Source organism: Manis pentadactyla, chromosome 7 (assembly GCF_030020395.1).
Source record: "Manis pentadactyla isolate mManPen7 chromosome 7, mManPen7.hap1, whole genome shotgun sequence".
Lineage (NCBI taxonomy): Eukaryota > Metazoa > Chordata > Mammalia > Pholidota > Manidae > Manis > Manis pentadactyla.
In genome coordinates, this window is record NC_080025.1 from 75,680,854 (window position 1) to 75,707,705 (window position 26,852).

The 26,852-nt window shown below is 37.1% G+C and overlaps 1 protein-coding gene across 18 annotated transcripts in view; it reads left to right on the forward strand.

The window, feature by feature from the left end:
* The window catches only part of AKAP9 (A-kinase anchoring protein 9), a 186,593-nt gene that overhangs the window by 155,599 nt on the left and 4,142 nt on the right, over positions 1–26,852 (forward strand). For 17 of the 18 annotated variants that reach the window (XM_057504507.1, XM_057504493.1, XM_057504506.1 and 14 more), the window contains 12 exons: positions 4,766–4,910; positions 13,819–14,038; positions 14,774–14,924; positions 16,097–16,762; positions 16,994–17,202; positions 17,519–17,624; positions 19,115–19,297; positions 20,235–20,435; positions 21,360–21,592; positions 23,492–23,577; positions 24,768–24,897; positions 25,436–25,575. In XM_057504507.1, the coding sequence (XP_057360490.1) occupies positions 4,766–4,910; positions 13,819–14,038; positions 14,774–14,924; positions 16,097–16,762; positions 16,994–17,202; positions 17,519–17,624; positions 19,115–19,297; positions 20,235–20,435; positions 21,360–21,592; positions 23,492–23,577; positions 24,768–24,897; positions 25,436–25,575 (2,470 nt within the window). Of the gene's footprint in view, positions 1–4,765; positions 4,911–13,244; positions 13,418–13,818; positions 14,039–14,773; positions 14,925–16,096; positions 16,763–16,993; positions 17,203–17,518; positions 17,625–19,114; positions 19,298–20,234; positions 20,436–21,359; positions 21,593–23,491; positions 23,578–24,767; positions 24,898–25,435; positions 25,576–26,852 lie in introns of those variants that run through there. The other variant, XM_057504510.1, reaches the window with a different exon arrangement.

Below are 26,852 nucleotides of genomic sequence, written 5' to 3' on the forward strand. Positions count from 1 at the left end.
TACACAGTAGAGATGGTGTGTTGGAAGTAAATTCTCTCAGCTTTTGCTTATGTGGAAATTGTTTAATCCCTCCTTCAAATTTAAATGATAATCTTGCCAGTTAAAGTAATCTTGGTTCCAGGCCCTTCTGCTTCATTGCATTAAATACATCATGCCACTCCCTTCTGGCTTGTAAGGTTTCTGCTGAGAAGTCTGATGTTAGCCTGATGGGCTTTCTTTTGTATGTGATCTTATTTTTCTCTCTGACTGCTTTTAATATTCTGTCCTTATCCTTGATCTTTGCCAGTTTTATTACTATATGTCTTGGTGTTGACTTCCTTGGGTCCCTTGTGTTGGGAGATCTGTGGATCTCCATGGCCTGAGAGACTATCTCATTCCCCAGACTGGGGAAGTTTTCAGCAACTATCTCCACAAAGACACTTTCTATCCCTTTCTCTTTCTCTTCTTCTTCTGGTATCCCTGGAATGCAAATATTGTTCCTTTTGGGTTGGTCACACAGTTCTCTCGATATTATTTCATTCTTAGAGATGCTTTTTTCTCTCTGTGCCTCAGCTTCTTTTTATTCCTCCTCTCTAATTTCTATTTCATTTATCATATCCTCCATTGTATCCAACCTGCTTTTAATACCCTCCATCATGCTCTTCAGTGATTGGATCTCTGACCTGAATTCATTCCTGAGTTCTTGGATATCTTTCCGTACCTCCATTAGCATGTTGATGATTTTTATTTTCAACTCCCTTTCAGGAAGAGTCTTAAGGTCCATGTCATTTAAGTCTTTCTCTGGAGTTATATTAATTGTACTCTGGACCAGGTTCCTTTGGCGTTTCATATTTGTATATGGTGCTCTCTAGTGTCCAGAAGCTCTATTCTGGAGCTGCTCAGCCCCCAAAGCAATTTCAGGGGTCGCAGGGGAGTGATATTGTTGCTTGGAGAGAGGAAAGAGCTGTTCCCCGCTTTCAGGCTGCTGTCTCCACTGCCAGAACCAGTGGGCGGAGCGCACAGATACAAGCTTTTGTTCCAGAGCAGCAGGATATGGATCCCTGCTTTCCACAAGCGGCCGGAATCCCAGTCTCCCCAGGATCTCTGCCTGTCCCAGCTTTCCAACCCCGTAATCAGAAGAGTATGATGAAAGCACCATAAAATGCAGGTTTGTGCTCCCAGTGCAGATCTCTGGAGCTAGGTTTCAGCAGTCCCAAGCCTTCCACTCCCTCCCTGCTCCGTTTCTCTTCCTCCCGCTGGTGAGCTGGGGTTGGGGAGGGACTCGGTCCTGGGAGCCACAGCTCTGGTACGTTACCCCGTTCGGTGAGGTCTGCTCTTTTCTCCAGGTGTGTGCAGTCTGACGCTGTCCTCTTTCCTGTTGCTCTCTCAGGATTAGTTGCACCAACTCTATTTTCTAATTGTATACAGTTTTAGGAGGAAGCCTCTGTCTCTCCTCTCACGCCGCCATCTTTAATCCTTTCGGCTATAACTCATTTCTAAATGAAGCCATCTATATTTCCTGTCCTAAAATACAATTTTTTTGTGCTTAGGAACACTAGATAGTGCATCATCACTATGCATTGGGACCATTTTAACAACAGAATCACCAGTAAAAAGCACAAAAGTACAAGAGAACACAGGACACTTATTTACATCAGGATAAGAAGAAGGCAGAGTGTCACCTTATTCAACTTCAGCTAGGAACACGCACACACATCTGGCAGTTTAAATGTTTTACCACCCTGTGCATGTTTGTGAATGACTAAAAAAGTAACACAAGTATTTATTTTGGGGTGACAAATAAATATGAGTGAATAAGTAAATTTATTAATATGTAATCCAGAAATAATGAGGCCTAACTGTAATAAAAACAAGTTAATGAAACACATAAACTGGGAGGATAAAAATGTTGAAAGTTGGTTCTTTGAAAGGCTAATAAAAACTTTAGTAAGGAATTGAAAAAGGTAGAGCACACTTTTAAAAGAAATGAGCAAGATATCATAAAGATATAACTGAGATATAAAAATAATACGAATAATTCATGTCAATTCAGAAATAGGTGAAATGAGCAGATTTTCTAGAAAAATATCACTTAGTCAAAACTCATTCACGGAGAAATAGAAGACCTGAAAAGACCTGTAACTAGTAAAGGAATCAAATCAGTAGTTAAAAAATTCCTCGCAACACTTAGCACCCAGACCTTGATTCTTAACACATTCTCCATTAAAAGGAAATAGGATTCTTTGGAGAAATGGCTAATTCTAGGGGGCTGTTACAGGGAAAGTGCAAGATTAACCTGGAGTATCTTGTTTTGCTGACAAGGAATTGCTCAGAGAATGAAGGAGATATGTCCAAAGATCACAGAAGCAGCTTGAAGGAGTTCACATTGGCCAGATTTGGAACAGTCTGAACATCAAATTAAAAAATGGTAGTGATGAATTTTAAACCAAAGAATAAAATAAGAATCCATGAGTTCATATTGATTTAAACAAATAAGAATTCTTTCTTATATTGAATGCCAATTTGTGTGAAGAAATGATGGAATTAGTAAATCACCCTTTATTAAACACTATAGTAATAATCAACTAAAGCAATAATCAGCAATGGGTGCTAAAACTATTAAAGAAAAATTTGATCAGAAAAGTATATTAATATAATCTCACAGTAAATCCTGAGAAAATCCTTTTCATTTACAAAAGGAAAAGCAATAACTTTACAGTCAAGAAACCTTGCCAATACTATGTTAAATAAATGATCAGTTAACTGAGCAATAATGAAACAAGCATATGTCATATACTTCCTGATATGAAGGACACAGCATTGCTTTCATGTGTAACCAAAATCTACTCATTAGGACATACTAGACCAAAACAAATTGAGGCTACTATATATCTTACCAGAATGGCCAAAACAAGAATTAGTGACAGTGCCAAGTGCTGGTGAGGATGCAGAGAAATTGTATCCCTCATGGATGACTGGTAGGAATGTAAAATGTGAAGGACACGCTGGAAAATCATCTAGCAGTTTCTTAAAAAGTTAATTATACACTTACCATATGACCTAGAAGTCACACTCATAGGTATTTAATCAGAGAAAAATGAAAACTTATGTCTCCATAAAAATCTGTACATGCATATTCATAGTAGTTTTATTCATAATAGATAAAAACTGAAAAAAACCAATGTGCTTTGCAGGTGAATGGATGAACAAATTGTAGTGCATCCATACAATGAAATACTACTCAGCAATCAAAAAGGAACAAATTTAATGATGACCTCAACCTCTTGTATGTTATATAACAATTGAAAAGATAAAGTTATAGTGATAGAGACCAGATTAGTGGTTGTTGAGTTAGCACTGGAGAGAGGATGTAATCTCAGAGGAATTTCTTTGTGGTAATGAGACAGTTCTGTACCCTAAAATGCAGCTTAAAAAATTAAATAACTTCATACTTTAAAATACCTTTAAAAAACAAACTGAAAGTAAAAAGGAATTTCTTGAACTAAATAAAGGATCCATCTAGTGAAAACCTACAAGCATCTCATCTGATAGTTTAATGTTAGAAACATTCCTTAACAAAATCTTCTGTAGCTTGTTGAGCCTCCTCCTAAAGATCTAGCTAGCAAAGCAGAGCAAGAAAAATAAACAAATAATGATTGGGAGTGGAGAAAGATCCCTTATCTACTTATATAGAAAACTTAAGAGAATCTATACACAGATTTTTTATGTTAGGTAAAGTTTGTTAATTTTGCTGGATAAAAGATGAAGATGTAAAAAACTGATTTGTCAACAGCAAAATAGAATTTAAAAAATAGTTACAATAGCATTAAATGACAAATTCCTAAAAATACACAAGCTATTTTTTTTAGAAGCTCATGAATAAAAAAGAAAATCTGAGTAGACCTGTAACAAATAATTAAATTAGTAATTTCAAAATTTCTCACAAAAAAATCCTTAGATTAGATGCACTCACTGGTGAATTCTACCAAATATTTAAAGCATTAGTACCATTCTTTCACAAACTCTTCCTAAATAAAGAAAGGACACTTCCCAACATATTCTGTGAGGCCAGTATTGCTTTGATTCTAAACCAGACAGACATCAAAAAAAGAGGAAACTATAGATCATATAGCCAGTGAGAATAAAACAACCAATGGAAAAATGGGCAAATGGTATAAATATGTGCACAATAAAGAGTATCCAATAAATACATGAAAAGATTTCACATTTATAAAATTGTATTTGTCATACTATGGCATAGTATAAAACATTGAAAATGAGTGTAAAGTAGAACTACATGTGTCAATCTGGATGGTTCAACATGTCAAGTGGAAAAGGCAAATTCCACATGAATACAGTGTGTTGCCATTTATATAAAGCATTAAAACCTACAGAACAGTTCTGTATATTGTTTAGTATATGTGGTATATGTAACATAATATACAGAGTGCATGAAAATAATACTAAACTTAGAATTTGGTTACTTCTCCAGCAGGTGATGTAGAGGAGGATGTGTTCAGGGAGTTGTACATGGAGCCTTAGCTGGATAGGTCCTATTTCTTAGGCCAAATACGGTTTTTATTTTTATTGTGGGTTTGAATAATTTCAAAATAAATGTAAAGATTAATAACTAAAAAGCAAACCCTAATGAATAGGAAGAGAAAATGAGTATCTTTCCAAAACTTCAGTAAATGTATTCCATTTATTCTTTTTCAGATTCCCAATTGTGAATGTTACTATCTTTACAACTCTCTTCACTTGATTTTTTCACTTTGCTTTGTTACAGAGTATTGAATATCAAGCAGCAATGGAATACCTCCAGAAAGCAGATAGAAGGAGTTTGTTATCTGAAATTCAGGCACTGCATGCTCAAATGAATGGTAGGAAAATGACTCTGAAAACAGAACAAGAGAATGATCAACCAAGCCAAGGTATGCTGTATGACAGGCTCATAGGGTGACACACATAGGTGAAAGGATTTCACTTTGTTTCTTTTCTTACTATTTTTTAGTTAAAACATATTTCCTTTTAGTCACATTTTCTTCTTGTTCTTGTATCAGGGATATAATTTACATTAATTACCCTAGTGATTAAAGGATTGTCCAGTTGATTTTAAACAGAAATATTTAATTTACAATGAACAGGCATTGCCTTTATCAGGTTGTTTAGCCCATTCAGTTCATTATCTTTCTTTGTTAATGAAGCTTTTTGAAAATCACTTAAAAAAAAATACACAATGAGGGCAACTATTTCTTTTTGAATCCTTATGTAAAATTATATGAATTATCCTTATGTTAACTGTAACATACATACAGAAAAGTAAAAAATGTGTAAATAAACAGTATAGCAATTTATTAAATGAGTGTCTGTGGGAACGTCATCCATGTCAAGTATTCCAAAAGCCCCCTTCCCAAACACATGCTCCTCAGTGGGAACCTAGAGGTAACCATGCTGGTGTTTCTTTAGTTACACTACCTGTTTATTATTCTGAAACCATATAAGTTTCAACTTTCTCCTGCTTTGAGCTGTATCTCTGTGTATATTGTGTCTTGCTTCTTTCATCTCTAATATTCTTCTAAGTTAACTGCATTTATTGTTCATTCATTTTTGCTACTGTATAGAATTCCCTTCTGTGGATATTTCACAGTTTATATATTCAGTGTGTGGTTGAACATGTGAATCATTTCTTCCTTTTAGTTACTGCAACCAGTGCTGTTCTGCATATTGTTACACTATGATTCTGCTGCATGCATGCATGAGTTTGCAAATTTATTAGATAATACCCAAACGGTTTTTCAAAGTGGTCATATTAATTTGTTTACTTACTAGCTGTATATGAGTTTTGTTTCTTCACATCTTTGACAACAGATGATATTGTCAGACCTTTGTTGCCAGTCTGGTGGGTATGCAGTGGATTGTGATTGTGATTTTTTTTTTGGTATCATTAAAATACAATTACATGAGCAACACTGTGGTTACTAGATTCCCCCCATTATCAAGCCCCCACCACATACCCCATTACAGTCACTGTCCGCCAGCATAGTAAGATGCTATAGACTCACTACTTGTCTTCTCTGTGTCATACTGCCTTCCCAGTGCCCCCATCTACATTATGTGTGCCAATTGTAATGCCCCTTATTCCCATTCTCCCTCCCTCACAACCCACCCACCCCAGTTCCAAGTCTCTTTCCCTTTGGCAACTGTTAGTCCATTCTTGGGTTCTGTGAGGCTACTGCTGTTTTGTTCCTTCAGTTTTTGCTTTGTGCTTGTGCTCCACAGATGAGTGAAATCATTTGGTACTTGTCTTTCTCCACCTGGCTTATTTCACTGAGCATAATACCCTCTAGCTCCATCCATGTTGTTGCAAATGGTAGGATTTCTTTTCTTCTTATGGCTGAATAATACTCCACATCTTCTTTATCCATCCATCTACTGATGGACACTCAGGTTGCTTCCATTTCTTGGCTATTGTAAATAGTGCTGTGATAAACATAGGGGAGCATATGTCTTTTTGAAACTGGGCTGCTGCATTCTTAGGGTAAGTTCCTAGGAGTGGAATTCCTGGGTCAATTGGTATTTCTATTTTTAGTTTTTTGAGGAGCCTCCATACTGCTTTCCACAGTGGTTGAACTAATTTACATTCCCACCAGCAGTGTAGGAAGGTTCCCCTTTCTTCACATCCTCACCAACGTTTGTTGTTGTTTGTCTTTTGGATGGTGGCCATCCTAACTGATGTGAGGTGATATCTTCTTGTGGTTTTAATTTGCATTTCTCTAGTGATTAGCAATGTGGAGTATCTTTTCATGTGCTTGTCACCATCTGAATTTCTTCTTTGGAGAAGTGTCTGTTCAGATCCTCTGCCCATGTTTTAATTGGATTATTTGCTTTTTTGTTTGTTGAGGTACATGAGCTCTTTGTATATTTTGGATGTCAACCCCTTATCGGATATGTCATTTATGAATATATTCTCCCATACTGTAAGATGCCTTTTGTTCTACTGAACATTTTTTATTTTGTTTCCCTTGCCCGTGGAGATATTTTCATGAAGAAGTTATTCATGTTTCTATTAAAGAGAGTTTTGCTATGTTGTCCTCTAAGAGTTTTATGGTTTCATGACTTACATTCAGGTCTTTGATTCATTTTGAGTTTACTTTTGTATATGGGGTTAGACAGTAATCCAGTTTCACTCTCTTACATGTAGCTGTCCAGTTTTGCCAACACCTGCTGTTGAAGAGGCTGTGATTTCCTCATTGTATATCCATTACTACTTTATCATATATTAATTGACTATATATGCTTGGGTTTATATGTGGGCTCTCTAGTCTCTTCCACTGGTCCATGGGTTTGTTTTTGTGCCAGTACCAAATTGTCTTGATCACTGTGGCTTTGTAGAGGAGCTTGAAGTTGGAGAGCGAGATCCCCCGCAGCTTTATTCTTCCTTCTCAGGATTGCTTTGGCTATTTGGGGTCTTTTGTGGTTCCATATGAATTTTAGAAATATTTGTTCCAGTTCATTGAAGACTACTGTCGGTATTTTGATAGGGATTGCATTGAATCTGTAGATTGCTTTAGGCAGGATGGCCATTTTGACAATATTAATTCTTCCTACCCAAGAGCATGGGATGAGTTTCCTTTTACCTGTCATCTTTAATTTCTCTTAAGAGTGTCGTGTAGTTTTCAGGGTATAGGTCTTTCACTTCCTTGGTTAGGTTTATTCCTAGGTATTTTATTCTTTTTGATGCAACCGTGAATGGGATTGTTTTCCTGATTTCTCTTTCCGCTAATTCATCGTTAAGGTATAGAAATGCAACAGATTTCTGTGTGTTAATTTTGTATCCTGCAACTTTGCTGAATTCAGATATTAGTTCTAGTAGATTGGAAGTGGATTCTTTGGATTTTTTATGTACAATATCATATCATCTGCAAACAGGGACAGTTTAACTTTTTCCTTTCCAATCTGGATGCCTTTTATATCTTTGTATTGTCTGATTGCCATGGCTAGGACCTCCAGTAGTATGTTGAATAAAAGTGGAGAGAGTGGGCACCCTTGTCTTGTTCCTGATCTTAGAGGAAAAGCTTTCAGCTTCTTGTTGTTAAGTATGATTTTGGATGTAGGTTTCTCATATATGACCTTTATTGTGTTGACGTACTTGCCCTCTGTACCCATTTTGTTGAGAGTTTTTATCATGAATGAATGTTGAATTTTGTCAAATGCTTTTTCAGCATCTATAGAGATGATCATATGGTTTTTGTCCTCCTTTTTGTTGATGTGGTGGATGATGTTGATGGATTTTCGAATGTTCTGTCATCCTTGCAACCCTGGGATGAATCCCATTTGATCATGGTGTATGATCCTCTTGATGTATTTTTGAATTCAGTATGCTAATATTTTGTTGAGCATTTTTGCATCTATGTTCATCAGGGATATTGGTCTGTATTTTTCTTTTTTGTGGTGTCTTTGCCTGGTTATGGTATTAGAGTGATGCTGGCTTCATAGAATGAGTTTGGAAGTATTCCCTCCTCTTCTATTTCTTGGAAAACTTTAAGGAGAATGGGTATTATGTCTTCTCTAAATGTCTGATAAAATTCAGCAGTGAATCTGTCTGGTTCAGGAGTTTTGTTCTTTGGTAGTTTTTTGATTACCAATTCAATTTCATTGCTGGTAATTAGTCTGTTTAGATGTTCTGTTTCTTCTGGGTCAGCCTTGGAAGGTTATATTTTCTAGAAAGTTGTCCATTTCTTCTAGGTTGTCCAGTTTGTTAGCATATGGTTTTTCATAGTATTCTCTAATAATTCTTTGTATTTCTGTGGTGTCTGTCATGATTTTTCTTTTCTCATTTCTGATTCTGTTTATGTGTGTAGATTTTTTTTTTTTCTTAATGAGTCTGGCTAGGGGGTTAATCTATTTTGTTTATTTTCCCAAAGAACGAGCTTTTGGTTTCATTAGTTTTTTCTATTGTTTTTTTCTTCTCAATTTTATTTATTTCTTCTCTGATATTTATTATATTCCTCCTTCTGCTGACTTTGGGCCTCATTTGTTCTTTTTCCAGTTTCAGTAATTATGAATTTAGACTATTCATTTGGGATTGTTCTTCCTTCTTTTAATTGGCTTAGATTGCTATATACCTTCCTCTTAGAACTGCCTTTGCTGCAGCCCACAAGCATTGGGGCGTTATGCTGTTGTTTTCATTTGTCTCCATATATTGCTTGATCTGTTTTAATTTGGTCATTGATCCATTGATTATTTAGGAGCATGTTAAGTCCCCATGTGTTTTTGAGACTTTTTGTTTTCTTTGTACAATTTATTTCTACTTTTATACCTTTGTGATCTGAGTTGGTTGGTACTATTTCAGTCTTTTTGAATTTACTGAGGCTCTTTTTGTGGCCTAGTATTTGGTCCGTTCTGGAAAACGTTCCATGCGCACTTGAGAATGTTCTATAGATTTCTGTTAGGTCCATCTGTTCTAGGGTGCCGTTCAGTGCCTCTGTGTCCTTATTAATTTTCTGTCTGGTTGATCTGTCCTTTGGAATGAATGGTGTGTTGAAGTCTCCTAAAATGAATGTATTGCCTTTTATTTCCTCCTTTAATTCTGTTAGTATTTGTTTCACATAGATAAGTGCTCCTGTGTGGGTGCATAGATGTCTGTAATGGTTGTATCCTCTTGTTGGACTGACCCCTTTATTATTATGTAATCCCCTTCTTTGTCTTGTTACTTTCTTTGTTTTGAGGTCTATTTTGTCTGATACAAGTACTGTGACACCTGCTTTTTCTCCCTATTGTTTGTATGAAGTATCTTTTTCCATCCCTCCACTTTTAGTCTGTGTATGTCTGGGTTTGAAGTGAGTCTCTTGTAGGCAGCATATAGATGGGTCTTGCTTTTTTATCTATTCTATTACTCTTTGTCTTTTCATTGGTGCATTCAGTCCATTTACAGTTAGGGTGATTATCGATAGATATATACTTATTGCCATTGCAGGCTTTGGATTCGTGATTACCAAAGGTTCAAGGGCAGCTTCTTTACTATCTAACTGTCTAACTTAACTCACTTATTACACTATTTTAAGCACAGTCTGTTGATTCTTTATTTCTCTCCCTTCTTTTTCTTCCTCCTCCACTCTTTATATGTTAAGTGTTTTATTCTGTACTCTGTGTTTCCCTTGACTGATTTTCTGGATAGCTGATTTTATCTTGCCTTTAGTTAGTGTTTTGTTGGTCTACTTTCTTGGCTGTGGTTTTATTTTCAGCTATTTAGCCTTAGGCATACTTCCATCTAGAGCAGTCCCTTTAGAATACATTGTAGAGATGGTTTGTGGGAGGTAAATTCCATCAACTTTTGCTTATCTGGGAATTGTTTAATCCCACCTTCAGATGTAAATGATAATCTTGCCAGGTAGAGTGTTCTTTGTTTGAGGCCCTTCTGCTTCATTGTGTTAAATATATCATGCTACTCCCTCTGCTATGTAAGGTTTCTGTTGAGAAGTCTCGTGATAGTCTGATGGGTTTTCCTTTATAGGTGTTCTTTTTCTCTCTCTGGCTGCTTTAAATACTATGTCCTTGTCTTTGATCTTTGCCATTTTTTATATGTCTTGGTGTTGTCCTCCTTGGGTCCCTTGTATTGGGACATCTGTGGACTTCCATCGTCTGAGAGACCATTTCCTTTCCTAGATTGGGGAAGTTTTCATCAATTATTTCTTCAAAGACACTTTCTATCCCTCTTTCTGTCTCTTCCTCTGGTACCCCTGTAATGCGAATATCATTCCGTTTGGATTGGTCACGTGGTTCTCTTAATATTCTTTCATTTCTAGAGATCCTTTATCTCTCTCTGTCTGAGCTTCTCTGTATTCCTGTTCTCTTATGTCTATTCCATTAACAGTCTCTTCCAACTCATCTGATCTGCTCTTAATTCCTTCCATTGTTTGTTTTGTTTCTGTTATCGCCCTCCTGAATTCATCCGTTAGCTCTTGAATATTTCTCTGTAGCTCCATCAGCATGCTTATGAATTTTATGTTGAATTCTTTTTCAGGAGGATTGGTGATTTCAGTCTCACCAAGCCCTCTCTCTGGTATTTGAGGGATTTTGGACGAACAAGCTTCGTCTGCTTTTTCATGGCGATGGGAGTGGTTGCTGGCAAGAGGCAACTGTGTCAGCTGGGAGAATAAAGTCCCTTCCTGCTTGCTGGTTGCTGTGCCTGTCTCTGCTGTCTGTTCTGGTCAACCGCTCACAGGGGGCAGCCTCTGGGTTAATCCCTTGAGCTCCCATTGGTGGGGCAGCCTTTGGGATGGCCTAGGGCACTGGCGAGGGTTGCAGGTGAGCGCCTCATGTTCTGCTGCAAACAGAGCCCCTTCGTGCCTTCTGGACTCTGCGCCCGTCTCCAGTGTTTTTGCCAGTCAGCTGCACACAGGGAGCAGCCTCTGAGTCTGGACCAGTTAGGCATGCACAGCGGGAAGCCTCTGTGTTAATCTGTGTGGTTGCTGTAGGCGGGGCTGCTCCCTGGCTGTTCTGCAGCAATGGCTTGTCAGCCGGTTTGCTTGCAGTGCCGGCAGGGAGGAAGGAACGGCCATCTGCTTATCGCCGTGAGGGGCCTCTGATTTGCGTTGCTGATGAAGTGGGTAGGGCACCTGAAGTTTATTAAAGTTCCCAGCCTGCTGGGCTGAATGTGCCAGGACTATTTTGTCCACCTGTTAAACTTTTGTCCCTTTAAGACTTTTAAAGCGCCTGCTTTTCTTTTGTCCCAGGGCAGCCGGCTGTGGGAACCTGTTGCAGTCTTAGTCTTAAATTTTGCTTTTCTGCTTCTCTAATATCCAGAGCACCATGTGATGTGTGTCTGTGCTCCCGGGGCAGATCACTAGGGCTGGTTATTTAGCAGTCCTGTGCTTTCACTTCTTCCCCGCTCTGATTCTTTTCCTCCCGCCAGTAAGCTGGGGTGAGGGGAGTGCTTGGGTCCCACCAGGTCCCGGCTTTTATCTTACCCTTTTCCATGAGATGTTGTGTTCTCACAGATGTAGCCTGGCTGGTGTACTGTATCTTCTCATCACTCTTTTAGGAATAGTTGTATTTGCTGTATTTTCAAAATATGTATAGTTTTGAGAGAAGATTTCCGCCACCCTACTCACACCACTATCTTTTCCTCTCCTGTTTTTGTGATTTTAATTTGTATTTCTCTCATTACTGAAATGGCTTAGTCCTTTGTCACAGGGTTATTGGCTAGCTGGATTTCTCCTTTTGTGATGTGCTTGTTCAGATCTTTTGTCACTTTTCATTAGAGAAGTATGTTAATTTAAATTGAGCTGCAAATAGAAATCATGAATGATTGCAGTGAAATCTAATTTTCATCATATCTAGCGAAGACATCTTTGCCTTCAGTTTTTTTCAATATAATGGAAGAAATAATTTTGCTTTTGCAAATTTTTTAAGTTATACCATAGTCCCACATTTGTTACTGAACATCTAAAGATTTTAAGTATCTTAAAATGTTTCAGAAAAACAGGTATAATGGGACCACAAATTAAAAATATCCCTTATACTTAGACATAAAAGTAATTGAAGGTTATTTCTAGAGAATTGATTAGAATTACTTAAGTTAAATAGAACCCCACTGAAATACATATTTATGTTTGTAAATCCTTAGCCTCTACTACCTAAGAAATACAATTCACTCTTGAACAATGCAGGGGTTAGGGACATCAGCGCCACCCCATGCAATCAAAAATCCGAATATAATTTTTGACTCCCCAGAAACTGCTAATAACTAGAAGATTTAACCGATAACATAGTCATTTAACATAAGTTTTGTATATGTATTATTCTTATAGTAAAATAAGCAGAGGAGGGAAAGTATTCTTTTCCAGTTGTCACAAATCTCCCAAAAAACTTCCAATATGTTAATTGAAAAAACATGCATAAGTGGTCCCAGGCTGTTCCAACCCATGTTATTTAAGGATCAACTGTAGTTTCAAAAGTCTAAATTAACATGATATCTTCTAAAGCCAGTGTTATTCCTATCTCCTAACATAGCTAGTATGAATTATGACATGATAAACTTTAATAAAACTTTTTAAGTTAAAAACACATTTGTGGCGGAATACAGAAACAATATAATAGAGTAAAAATCACCCCTAGTATCTCCTAAATACTGAAATAGTGGCTATTAACACCCAGGTAAATATATATCCAGACCTTTTCAATGTGCATACATTTATATTCTTCAAAATAATGGGATCCTGATAGATATTTTGTAACCTTTTTTTTTCATTTATTATACTTAGGGTTTTTAACAGACCTGTAGCAAGATTTGGCTGGTTTTTAAAGGAAAGAAAAAGAAACATGATCTAAAATGGTGTTTGGACTTCCTACTTTTGTTATTGTAAAGTTCCTAGGGACTATCTACAGAAGAAGAATGAATAAAACAAGCAAGCAATTGTCAACCATTGTAGTCACAGTTACGTAGGTAACTCCTGAAGTACTTTGTGTGGTATCAAAACCACTGGAATATGTTAGTGTGAGTTATTGGAATTCTGACTGAACAATATAAATTCCTGTTTATAGTCTTGTGTTAACACCTAAAATTTTTTTTGTTCAGGTTTTATATCCATTAACGTATTCTGTTAAACTTTTATCATCCTTACATATTTATAGTTCTGAAATCTTGACCATTTAGTACTGTGAGGAAAATATGCATAAAATGTATTTATATAGATTTCCAACTTTGGGGACTATAATCTTTGCACATTTGCTTAGTAGTAATTTCCTAAATGAAAAATGAGTTCTTATCAACAAAGATTTATAAACAAATTATGAGTTGCTAGATCATATTTTAAGTATTAATAACTTTCCATTTAGAACTCTTGGAATATAATATGCAGCAGAAGCAGTCTCAAATTCTAGAGATGCAAGTGGAGCTCAGCAGTGCAAAAGACAGAGCAACAGAGCTGCAGGAACACCTGAGTTCTGAGAAAATGGTGGCTGCTGAACTGAAGAGCGAACTTGCACAAACTAAATTGGAACTAGAAACAACTCTGAAGGCACAGCATAAGCACCTAAAGGAATTAGAGACATTCAGGTGTGTCAAGCTTCCTTATTGTAAACTTATATTACTGAGGGGATTAGTTTTATCACAGACATTGTGTAGATCTACAAAAACCTAACATTGTATACAATCTTTAAATAGCATTTTCATTTGGAGGAAAAACTATAGCAGAAAGGAAAAACTCCAAATTTTTCCAAATGATAAACTCACGATTAGACATTGGCATATTCTCTGCTGTGGCTTCCATTCTTTTTGAGACTTGTTGTTCTGTAATGTATAATTTTGTCCTTTATTTTACCACCAAGTAATTTGAAGTGATATTTACGATCTCATTAGAATTCATGGTTGAGTTAAATTATGCAAAATGTTTTAAAAGATAAAGTTTGTGAAAAGGATAAATCTATTCATGTAAATATTGGGATATTCTGCCTGCCGGGGGCACATTACAAGTACAGTCATTCTTTATTTTGAACATCATTTTCATACACACAGTGATGCCCTTGTTCAGTAAAAGACAAAAGAAAATTCTTATCAATACTATTTTGTAACAGTAAATTCTTTGCAATGGTAAATAATAACTGATAGTTCTACTACTAGAAGCAGTTAATTTGAAATGAGACAGTTGAACTCTTTTATCTTTACATAGTATATATTTTCCTATTCGCAAATTTATCATAGACCTCCACTTTTCAGTGGAAGCTGTTCTCTCCTTTTATCTCAATGTGTGCTTGGCCAGAGTAGTTTTAATGAAAGTTTTGTCTGATTTAGGTTGGAAGTTAAAGATAAAACAGATGAAGTACATTTGCTTAATGACACATTAGCAAGTGAACAGAAAAAATACAGAGAGCTCCAGTGGGCTTTGGAAAAAGAGAAAGCCAAACTGGGACGCAGTGAGGAGCGGGATAGAGCAGAACTCGAGGTACTGTTACCTTTGTTTGTAAATGTCTGTGGAAAATCCAAATGGGAGAAGAGAGAGCCAGGAAGGGCTTTCCTCTTTCTAACATGTGAATCATAGACTTTATGAAGTAAAATAAGTTGTTTGTTGTATGATGAATACTATTACGTTATCTAAGCTATATTACCAGGAAATGCTAAAGATGTGTTGCTTTTTTTGTTTTGTGACATCCAAGGATGCATCAACTGTGGTGCTACAAAACATGTGTTTGGAGAAATCAGATTAGTGTGTATACAATTTGATAAATAGGGCAGTCATGTCAGTTTAATGCAGACATAGATTTGGTTTTTATTTTTTAGGGAAGGGGAGCAATGGTACTTTTCTGGCAGCAGGAGCCCTTGCTGCTATATTTTAAGAAAATTCAAAATGAGTCCCTTAAGTCTGGGCTCTTGCCCAAAGAGGTGCAACCCAGCCTTGCACAGCTTGTGGCTCAAGGCAGGTGGTACTGCACTCAGTGCCCATGTTAACAGTAGCTCTGCTGCCTCAGAGTTCTTCTAACCACATACTCCTGGAACTCACCAGCTCTGTGTTAAAAATCGGTATAGCCAGCATTTCTGCCCTGTTATTTTGGGTTGGTTTGGGTTTTTTTGTTGTTTTTGTTTTAATGTCCACCATGGTAGCCTCTGGGGATAATGAGCTCTCTCCCTGGTAAGAATATGTTATCTCCTCAGGTACTGATTACTATTTTTTATCATTACAAATCTATATAGGTCTTGAGTACTTGTCCCTAACCCAGCTTTCCCCATAAGCCCTAGTATTTTTAGTGTGTGATTTGGAAAACATTGAGTTTTGTTTTTTTTTTCAGGAACTCATATCACATGATATCAGAAATACTTACATTTTTAAAGGTTATTATTCCTAGTAGAAATGTACCCTGCTTTTCATATTCCTTAACCAGATATGATTACTTTTGGAGAGAAAGTATTACTTAGCTTAGCTATCTTTTGCTTACATTCTTTAGTGAAATAATCAATTGGCTGTCCAAATAATTATGCTCCAACCACTGAAAAATTTGAGTTAGTAAGCCAGATAGTTTCTATTACCAAATATGCCACTTTAGTATTAATAAAAGCACAGTTGTATAAAGTAGTTTTGATGATATTAACAAATTTTTTTATTCAACTTTTTCCTCCAAGGATCTGAAATTTTCACTTGAGGGTCAGAAACAAAGGAATATTCAGCTCAATCTTCTTTTGGAACAACAGAAACAACTACTAAATGAATCACAGCAGAAAATAGAATCACAAAGAGTGCTACATGATGCCCAGTTATCAGAAGAACGAGGTCGAAACTTAGAGCTTCAAGTACTTCTTGAATCTGAGAAAGTTAGAATTCAGGAAATGAGTAGTACCCTGGATAGGGAGCGGGAATTGCATGCACAGCTACAGAGCAGTGATAACAGTGGGCATCCTCAGCCCTCCTTACCCTCTGAGGACCTCCTTAAAGAGCTACAGAAACAGCTTGAGGAGAAACACAGTCGCATAGTAGAACTGTTAAATGAGACTGAGAAATATAAACTGGATTCTTTGCAAACAAGACAGCAGATGGAAAAGGATAGGCAGGTTCATAGAAAGACATTGCAGACAGAACAAGAGGCCAACACTGAGGGACAGAAAAAAATGCATGAACTCCAGTCCAAAGTGGAGGATCTTCAGCGCCAGCTAGAAGAGAAAAGACAACAAGTCTATAAGTTAGATCTTGAAGGAAAACGACTACAAGGAATTATGCAGGAATTTGAGAAACAAGAACTAGAACGAGAAGAAAAACGAGAAAGAAGAATTCTATATCAGAATCTTAATGAGGTAAATTAACACTGTTTCAAAATATTTCTTAAAAGATTGCTACAGTGTTTGATCATGTAATTTTGATATTCAGTTAAGTTATTTAGCTTAAATTATATAGATATTTACAAAGAATTTAAAAACAAAATCTAGTTTATTTGAAATATAATAAATTGGGTTCTTGTAAGAAAGATTGCTTTATGTTCTTCATTTATAATTATTGCTTTTTATTTTTCTGTTTACAATTACCAGCCAGCCACATGGAATTTAACCAATGATCGAACTAGAAATTGGGTTCTTCAACAGAAAATAGAAGAAGAGACAAAGGAAACAAGCTATCCTAAACTGATTGAAATGAATGGAGGAGGAAATGGCTTTAATCATGAATTAGAAATGATCAGACAAAAGCTTCAATGTGTGGCTTCAAAACTACAGCATATAGCCCAAAAAGCCTCCAATAGGTTAGACTTTTCTGCCTAACCTTTGAAATAGCATTCTTAGACAAGCTGGACAGAATCTGTCAGTCACTAATAACTAGCCAAGGGGAGGGAATTGAATTTTAAAATTAACATATGTTTATATTAGAAGATGATACTCCATAACAAAACTCATGTATCTCAATGCAAATATCTTAACACCATGCCCAAGGTAAAGAGAACACTTAATGTAACGGAGAAGTGATAGGTGAAGCAGAGTCTCACCTGATCTGTAATGTTTGTGCTAGTCAACACCACTAATTGAGAACGTATGTTTTGACTTTCTGTCTTTTTCTTGAAGACTACAGTTTGAAACAGCAGATGATGAAGATTTCATTTGGGTTCAGGAAAATATTAATGGAATTATTTTGCAACTACAAAAATTAACTGGCCAGCCAGCTGAAGAGGTAAGACTTTTTAAAAATTCTTTGTAAAGTTTTGAGAACAAAGACTTAATGGAAACTCTGTGAATCATTTGAAACTGGCACCATATTTTCTTAAGTTTTGATTTTATCTTTTCATTTATTTTAAGCATTATTAATAATGCTTGCCTTCCCTCAAGATAGTGAAAGTTTGAGAGGCAATTAATTTCAACTACCATTATTGAATAATTACAGTGACATCTTAGAATTATTATAATAATTGTATAATAACCCAAGTTTCTTGAAAGACTAAACTGGCTTCTACCCTCACTACCCCATGAATTCACCATCAGAATGCTACCAGTGTTTTCACAATTGACTTACCTGGTGAATCTTGTCATTACCTGTGTTTCTACCTCTTGGTAGCATTTATACCTTTGATCTTTTCTATCTTAAAACTCTCTCTGTCCTTCCCCTTTGTTTTATTATTCTCTCTTTTTTTTTTCTTTATCAGTCACCTCTGTGAGTTCTCTTCCTCCTGTCTTCATCAACTTTTTTTTCTCTAACTATGAAAGCTCATTCATTCCCACAGCCTGGGTTCTCAGTAGACATATTGAATAAATACTTGCATTGGGCACTTACTAAGTGCCAGGTAGTATTACTGGGTTTTGGGTATAGTGAACAAGTCTGATAAAAATTTCACCCTTAGGGAGCTTATCTTCTGTTGGATTGTGTTTCTAATCTGTACGTTTGTCCTTTAGTCCAAGTTCGTATTTTCTATTAATTACTAGAAATCTTTTCTTGGGAAAGTATACTCCAAAGTGACCCCTTAGGAACCTCATAGGCACATTCCAAACTGAGCATCATCTTCCTTGTCTCCTTCCTATACCTTTCTGGTCATGAGATCACCCAGTTTAAAAAGGTGAAAGTCACCATAGACCAGCTTCCTTCACTCTTACTTGCATATCTAAGCAGTCACCAAGTCCTGTGCCTTCTGCCTTCCAAATATCTGCCCCATGTGCCTTTCATGCCTTTCATCATTGCGTCTATTCAGGTCTTAAGCATTTCCCACCTGGACTGTTGAAATTACTTGCCGATGTGTCTGCTTGACCACAGGAGCTATCTTCCTCAGTTTACTCTGCTTTGCACCCTGCTACAAAAGGAATCTTTCTAACATACAAATTTTGTTTGTGGCGTGCTCCTGCCTAAAAGCCTTCCTTCTCTCCACTGCCTACATTTAGGACTGTTACCCATAAAGTGAAAGCAACATTTACTCGAGCCTTACCAAGCAACTTGTAGCTCCCTGAAAGCAACATACTCTCTCACTCAAGCCTTTGTTCCTTTACACATGATGATCCTTCTGTTTATTATGCCCTTCCCTATCTTCTTTCATACCTGGAAAATTCCTCCTTATCAAGACTCAATTCATGCACCGATTCATGAAGTCTGCTGTTCTCAGTGCCTGTCCTCATTTTTAAATACACTATTCACAAATGTTTGTGCTTATGTGACCTTCATACCATTTTATCTTATAGCCTAGCTTAGTGTTCCCAAGTACTTCTTGTGGCTCATTGACTGAAAGACTACTGAGACAAAATGCTGAGCTGACAGGACATATCAGCCAGCTGACTGAAGAAAAGAACGATTTAAGAAACATGGTTATGAAACTGGAAGAGCAGATCAGATGGTATCGACAGACAAGAGCTGGCAGAGATTATGTATGTCTATTTTAAGCATGGCTGGATATTAGAAATATTACAAAGTTACATTTTCTGCCACTAGTTTTAATATTTAACTCTGATAATGTAAAAATGTTAAGTATCTGATTCTTAGTAGGATCACTGGAAAATTTTATAGGAAATGACAATAATAATAATAATAACTATTATTTACTCAGAGCCTTCTCTGTGCCAGATTCTGTTATTTGTATTCAGAATCTCTAATCCACACCCAGCCTTATACATGAGAAAACTGAGTCAGTAATCAAACCAAGATCTACTTATCTCTAAAGCCAGAAACTATTTAAATGTGAATCTTGACTATTTGTGTCAGTTATTTATCAGCTATTATGTTCATAATTCAAGTGAAAAATGCCATTAAATTATGTTTTCCAGTCTAATAAACTACTCTGGAAATTTATTTAAATTTTTTAACATTTAAAAACTATAAAATAGATTGCAACCTTCTGTAATCACCCAATATAAACAGAGAAGACCTGTAAGGGAGCTGTGCAAATACACAATAACACATCCACACAGCTTCTGGAAGGATCCACTTCCCTATGTACTTACTGGGTGGTTTTTACCCCACTTCTGCAGTGCCCTGTTTCAGTCACAGGCTCAACATTTGGACCCATATGGTCCATCTCTTAAGTATCTAGACTTTTTAGTTCAAAGCTCTGCTAAATCTAAACACCTTCTCTGGGTCCAGGCTTTCACAGGCATTTTTAGTTGCAAAGTTAATCTCCTCAGCAATGGACTGTATGCTTAAAGTTAGTGTGTTATTTAATGTCACTTCAAAGATTGGCTTTGAACTTTCCCTGTCCGAGGTTGGAAAACTGAGATCCCATAGGGAAACCTTTATAATATGTTTAATTCAGATTTTTCTTTGGAGACTTGTCTTAAAAATTGTGTAAGTAGGCTCTGATCTCTATAGTCTTCTAGATACTCATTCAGTGGTGGTGCCAACATTGAAGACATCATTGCTTCTGAGAAACAAGTCTGGAACAGAGAAAAGTTGACTCTCCAAAAATCCTTGAAAAGGGCAGAAGCTGAAGTGTGCAAACTGAAGGCTGAACTAAGAAATGAAGCTTTACTTCAAAATTTGAGCCCTGATGCTGAGCATGCCACTATAAAGGTAAGAGACTTCTTTCGTCTAGCCCTATATCAAAGCTCATCCTCTGCTTTTATTTTGCCTTGTTTCATCTCTCAGCAAGCTTAACTGAACAGAGTAAAGAAATTTAGGTGGTGCTCAGGCCATGTTGCTAGGTCTCTAATCAGTCTGCATCATGAATGCATGTTCCCTAGCTGGTCACAAAAAATTTGTGGCAAGGTATGCCCAGGTATGGGACCAGATTAAGCACTATTAATGGTCACACTGGCAGCACCCTGAGCTCATGGTCCCACTTCCAGAGTCCCATCCTCAATAGATAGTTATCTTTTCAACAGAAAGTTATCTTTTTAGCTCCCAGCAAAAGCCCTGCTATTGTCAGTGTCAGAGTGCCTTTCTCTGTAAGACGGCAAACCCTCTGAATAACCTCTCTCTCTAATGGCTAATAATGAACACTGTAATGAAACTTCTTTAATCAGTTAACATAAAATCCAAAACAAAAAAGAAGCAAAGATACTTGGAATATATTTGTTCCAACTATGGAGTGAATATAAGGTTGACTCTTAAAGGGACAGGAAACATAAACACTGAAAAAGTTAAATAGGTTAGTGACCATAATAATGAAAGTGGCTCTATACAATTAGAAGAAAAATCAGTTGATAGTGGAATGACAAAGATATTTGTAATAAATATGATGAATAGGGGCTAAAATCCCAAATAAGCAAAAAGCGTAGCTGTAATGTTAGTATTCAGATTCTGTTGACTAAAAAGAGGCAGAAATGGAAAAGTAAAGGTTAACTATCTTTACTTTTAACTTTGCTAATAGGAAAGCAGTTGCCATCTTACTACTAATACTTCTTTTTTAAAAATAAAATCTAGGTTATCTTCCCCTAGAACAATTGGAATGACTTCTTGATAATGTCTTTATGTTCTTCCCTTCTTTAAACACAGAGAATTTATGGTAAATACCTGAGGGCAGAAAGTTTTCGGAAAGCTCTCATTTATCAGAAGAAATACCTGCTGCTGTTACTGGGTGGGTTCCAGGAATGTGAAGATGCCACTCTGGCTCTGCTTGCCCGGATGGGGGGACAGCCGGCCTTCACAGACCTAGAGGGGATCACCAACCGTCCAAAGGGCTTCACCAGGTTCCGGTCGGCTGTCAGAGTGTCTGTGGCAATTTCAAGGTAAAGTACTTGAAAGGAAATGCATGTAAATAGACTCTGAAGGGATTGGTTATTTTAAATCCTATCTTTTTTCTGCCTCTCATGCTCTCTATTCAGATAGTATGAGACTCTTGCCATCATTAAAATGTGCCTGCTGCTTTCTAGATTTTCATCCTGTCAATGGTAACTTTATGTTGTACAGGAGACCCTGTGAAAAGGGCCTTCCCAATGACTCAGAGCTGGCACACCCAATCTGGATTGTCCTTTTTTTTCCCTTTTTTTAAATCTAAATAAGCCCATGAACTAGTTCAGACGTACAAATAGCAGAGATCATAAGAGGGAGAAAAAATGGTTTTGCAAAATTATTTAGGGTGACATACATTCATTTTATTTATTACTAAAATAACCTTCACTTGGAGCCCAGCTAGAAAGCCCTGGCCTGACTGCATCGAAGCCAGAGATTAGCCTGTAGGGCGTCGGACACTGCTGGTACTTTGGTCACACTTCCGCTCTTAGTTCCAAGCTAGGAACTGGTACTCATTCTGAGTGTGGTTGAAATGGAGCCAGGATTCAAAACTGCCTGAGGACCTGGCCTGCTGTGGTCTTCCCCCCTGGTTGGTGTATACCCAGACACCTAGGCTTCTCCATGCTTCCCGGGACTCCCTTTTGTTTCTGTAAGAGCCGGATAGTCTCAAAGGAATTTGATTTTTAAAATTATTCCTAGGTTATATTTGATATGTCTTCAAAGGATTTTACCGTTTTTTCTTTACCTAGTTTTTTTGAAAAATATGACAGAATTTTTTTAATTAGAAGCTGTCTGAGATTACCTAGAGCAGAATGTCTTTTCAAAGATGAGGAAACTGAGGCAGGGAGCAGTTACAAAGCTAGTAGTGCTTGAGCTAGGACAAGCAGCCAGGGTTCCCGAGTCTCATCCGTGTTGGCTCTAGAGGGATCTGTTGTTTCATACTACTGATAGTCTTAGACCCCCCACCTGCCTCTACTACGCTGCACTGTCATCACATGGTCCTAGTTCCTCCCTCCTCACCTTTCATTCCATTTATCATCTTGTATACCTTGTACCAGTGTTAAGTGCTGGGAGATGCATTGATGAAGAAAAAGACATAATCCCTAAAGGCAGCTCACTTTCTAGTGGGGAAGACCAGTGTGCACTTAAGTTCGAAGACACTGAGAGATCAGAGGAGTTAGCCATTAATTTTGATTAGAACTGGGAAGACTCTATGTAAGCCAGTTGCCATCGAAGGACTTCACTCTACTTTCCTCTGTGTTTGTCCTCTTATATATTCACTGTATTTTGACCTGCCTAAAACTGAGCCTTGAAACTGATTGGAATTAAGAAATCAAAACTGCTGTTCCACAAACCTTGGGCCAGGACAGGGGCAGGCAGCAACTTGCTACACCTGGTTTATGACACTGCCATCCTGTTCTTTTTAAAACCAACATATTTTTCATCTGTGATTATATGGCCTCACTCCTTTCAGTTTTCTTGGCTCACTCTTACTGCCAGTTCAGGGTTTTTAATTCTCTTTCCATCTCAGTTGCCCTTTGGTCTCCATTCTTTTCTCCTCTTTTCATTATTTCTCTCCCTTTCCTCGGCCATCCACTTTTCTTTATCCTACTTTTGCTCTCCATCTCTCTGTGTCCCATATACCTCTACAGCCAGAACCTGGTGTTGGCAACAGAAACCGCCAGTGCCTCTTGGGAAGCCCTGTTCTTCTGTTCCAGTTAATTTTACTGCAAACCAGAGGACAGTTGCATAGTTTTAGATCAGGCAGTTGTGATTATATTGAAATTTGTTCTGTGTTCATGTTTAAATGTATGACTTGTTTTGTGGGAAGTATATATTATACTCTTTACTTTATAGATGTTTTTTTGAAATTTCTTTCTTGGGATCCTTTTTAGAATGAAATTCTTGGTTCGACGATGGCATCGAGTCACAAGTTCTGGTCCCATCAATATTAACAGGGATGGCTTTGGACTGAGTCCAGGTGAAGTCAAAATAGAAGTTTTTCTTAGGTCTGCGATTCTCTAAAATTACTGCATGTGTAATACCTTCCCGGTGATGTGTTCTGGATCCTGTGTTGTCCAAAGACATAGCCCTTATAACTAACAAAGCTGGGGGGACCTTGCTGTTTAAAGAGTAATGGGAGCTGATTTTTATAGAGCACTTAGTCTGAACCAGGCCCTGCTTTTTCCATGTATTCTCCTAATCCTGTGATGTACGTACAGTTACTGTTACTCTTTACAGATGAACAACTGAGGTTGGAACACATTTGCCATTTCCCCACATTGCCAGTAGGAAGTGGTGGAGCCAGCATCAAACCCTGGCAGTCTGCCTGCAGAGCCCACTCTCCTTACTACTACATTTAAGGCTCTGATTCAAAATAGGATTGCTGTTACCTAGTCATGGGGAAGTTATAGTTTGAAGTTCTCACAATTAGACAATAGTCATTTGGGTTTCTGAGTTTACCAATAGGTTGTATGATAATGATAATAGTTAAAATTCCCTCTCTCTACACCTAGAAGTAGAAACAAACATCAGGGCTTCAACATTTCCGGCATAAAGATGAGGCCAGAAGCTGGGAAGTACACAGAGTTACAGATACACAGGGTAACTGTGCTAGTAAACCACCTTTATAAATTTCATGAGTAACTGAGCAGCAGAGAAAAAAGAAATGTATTTGGTACCCTAAGCAAAATGTCTTGAAATATGCATCCTCACACTTAAACAGATGAAATGTGTACTATAATGAGTTCTGTGTGAAAATTAGCATATCTTGAATTACAAGTTTTCTTCTAATAAGAGTCAGTAGAATGGAGTGATAAAAGGAACATTAGTAACATCGGTTATATTACTCTTTTTTTATCCAAGTCTTTTCCCCCAAACCTATCCCTCACTTCTCCTCTAGTTTAAAAAGGTCTTTTAAAAAGAAAATATTCCAATTAAAATTTATTTTCTTTAATGTATGGTTCCATATTATCAGAAATATTCATATTTAAAGGTAAACAGAGCAACAGTTACATCATTGTTTCTCTTCTGTACAAGATTAATTGAAAATTTTTATAAATAGGGGAAATTTAGTATAGTACAGTCTTTTCAGCCCTTATCTGTTTTGTAGAAATTTTTCAAAGGCTTGATTATCTTTTTCTTCACAAGGTACACTTTGAATTACTTTAGGTGCAGAAAAGACTGACCCATTTTATCATTCTTCTGGTGGGCTGGAGCTATATGGAGAACCAAGACATACTACATACCGCTCGAGGTCAGATTTGGACTATCCGAGGTCTCCTTTACCGTTTCAGAATAGGTAAGAATTTGATAAAAACCTGTCTAGAGTAGTCAAATAGATACTAATATTTAACAGAGAAACAGTGTTAAGGCTTTAATTTCCTTGCATTGAAATAGCTAAATATATCTTAAGTTTATGATTTACATAATCTAAGGCTCTGAATCAGAAGTAGTTTTTGAATTTGTAACTAGTTTGAAAGGATATTAGTTCCTGTACCAAGGCTATAGGACATTGGGAAAAGTATTAATTAAAACTGATAGACTCTGGATGTTATGAGAAAAGTTTTGAAGTCTGCATGACAGGATACATTAATACATACAAGTGTTCATTGGGGACTTCTGCGACAGGCATTGTACTGAACATTGTTATGATGACTTAGTAGGTGCTTTGAATTTATTGAAGAGTTTTTCCTCTACATTGCAAACTTAGAAGTATGAGAGATACAGATTGGGCAGTGAACAAGTGATCCACCCTTTGAGGGCAGAGAATGGAGGCAGTTGCTAAATGACTTGCATTATTTCTAATTTGGATTCATTTCATATTTTTAATCTCATAGGTACCCAGGCCCTCCAGCTGATTTAAATCCTGGTTCCTTAGCATGTTCTCAGCTCCAGAATTATGATCCTGACAGAGCCCTGACAGATTATATCACTCGGCTGGAGGCATTGCAAAGGCGACTTGGGACAGTACAGTCAGGTACTCTCCGCTGAGCCATGGATTGGCAGTGCCACAATGCTGGGAAGGAAGACCCAGAGCTTTCCTTTCTCATTTTGAAACTCCTTGACCTTCTTTGTTAGGATAATCAAATCTTACAGTTCAGTGCTGTTACCAGGTTAAACTTAGGAATTTACGTTGAGACATGACTTAACCACCTTTGATCCCACTCCCCTGCAAAAGGATTCCCTGCTCTCTTCATTTGCAGATTAATTAGAGGAAATGCCAGATGAGCACCAGTGTGCAAAGTACTCTGGGGCTGGCAGAGTCTGCTGGAGATTTTGTGCCTAACTAATACTTGGTGAGGCCTGAGGAACTGGAATTGGGGGGGATGAGTGGAGGAGCAGTACATCAGGCGGGTAATGCTGCTCAGATCCCTGCTAAGACTCATTTTAACTTGTGGTCCAAGAAATTCATCCCTTTCAAAGACTGTAAGAAGACCTTTTATTTTTTTTCTCTGCTCACACACACACAGACACACATAATTCATCTTTTTTTTTAATTAAAGTATCACATGAACAACATTGTGGTTTCAACATTCACCCATATCATCAAGTCCTCACTCCCCCATTGCAGTCACTGTCTGTCAGTGTAGTGAGATGCTATAGAGTCATTACTTGTCTTCTCCAAGACACAACTCATCTGAACAGAGTGGATTTCCTGTTTACTGCGGGAAAACTTCTTTTCCCTGTCTCCCTTCAATTCACTCCCTTTGGAAGTTTTGAATCATATTAATTTAATGTGCTTTAAGTCAATTTTTATTATAGACCCTTTTTTCCACTAGTCCCACGAACTAGATATGGCTAATAGCAGATAAATAGGTAGTTTATTTCCTCATAGAATAAGTCACCTAACCCAGACAGCTTATAGTCATGGGAAACTACTTTTTTTTATCAGTTTTAACGTTGTTTCATCTGGTTTAATTTGGTTTGTGTTTTGTTTTGAGCATCCAAATTTTACAAGACCCAAATTTTGAAGACTGAAAGATTTTTCAAAAAGCAGGATACTTCAGAGAGAATCTCAACGTTAGTCTCACTTACCTTGCTATAGAGCCATCCACAGTGACTTTTAAGTATATATTCAAAATCTCTTTTAATAATCAGTTCAAGTATGAATAAGACTTTCTTAAGAAAATAAAAGGCATTTTTAAAACCTGGAGGGTAATAGTAATCTTCTGCCCTTCATGAACCTAGTTAATCTGGTATAGATTGCAGCCTAATGTGAAATTACAGGCATACCTCGGTACTGTGTTTTTTGCA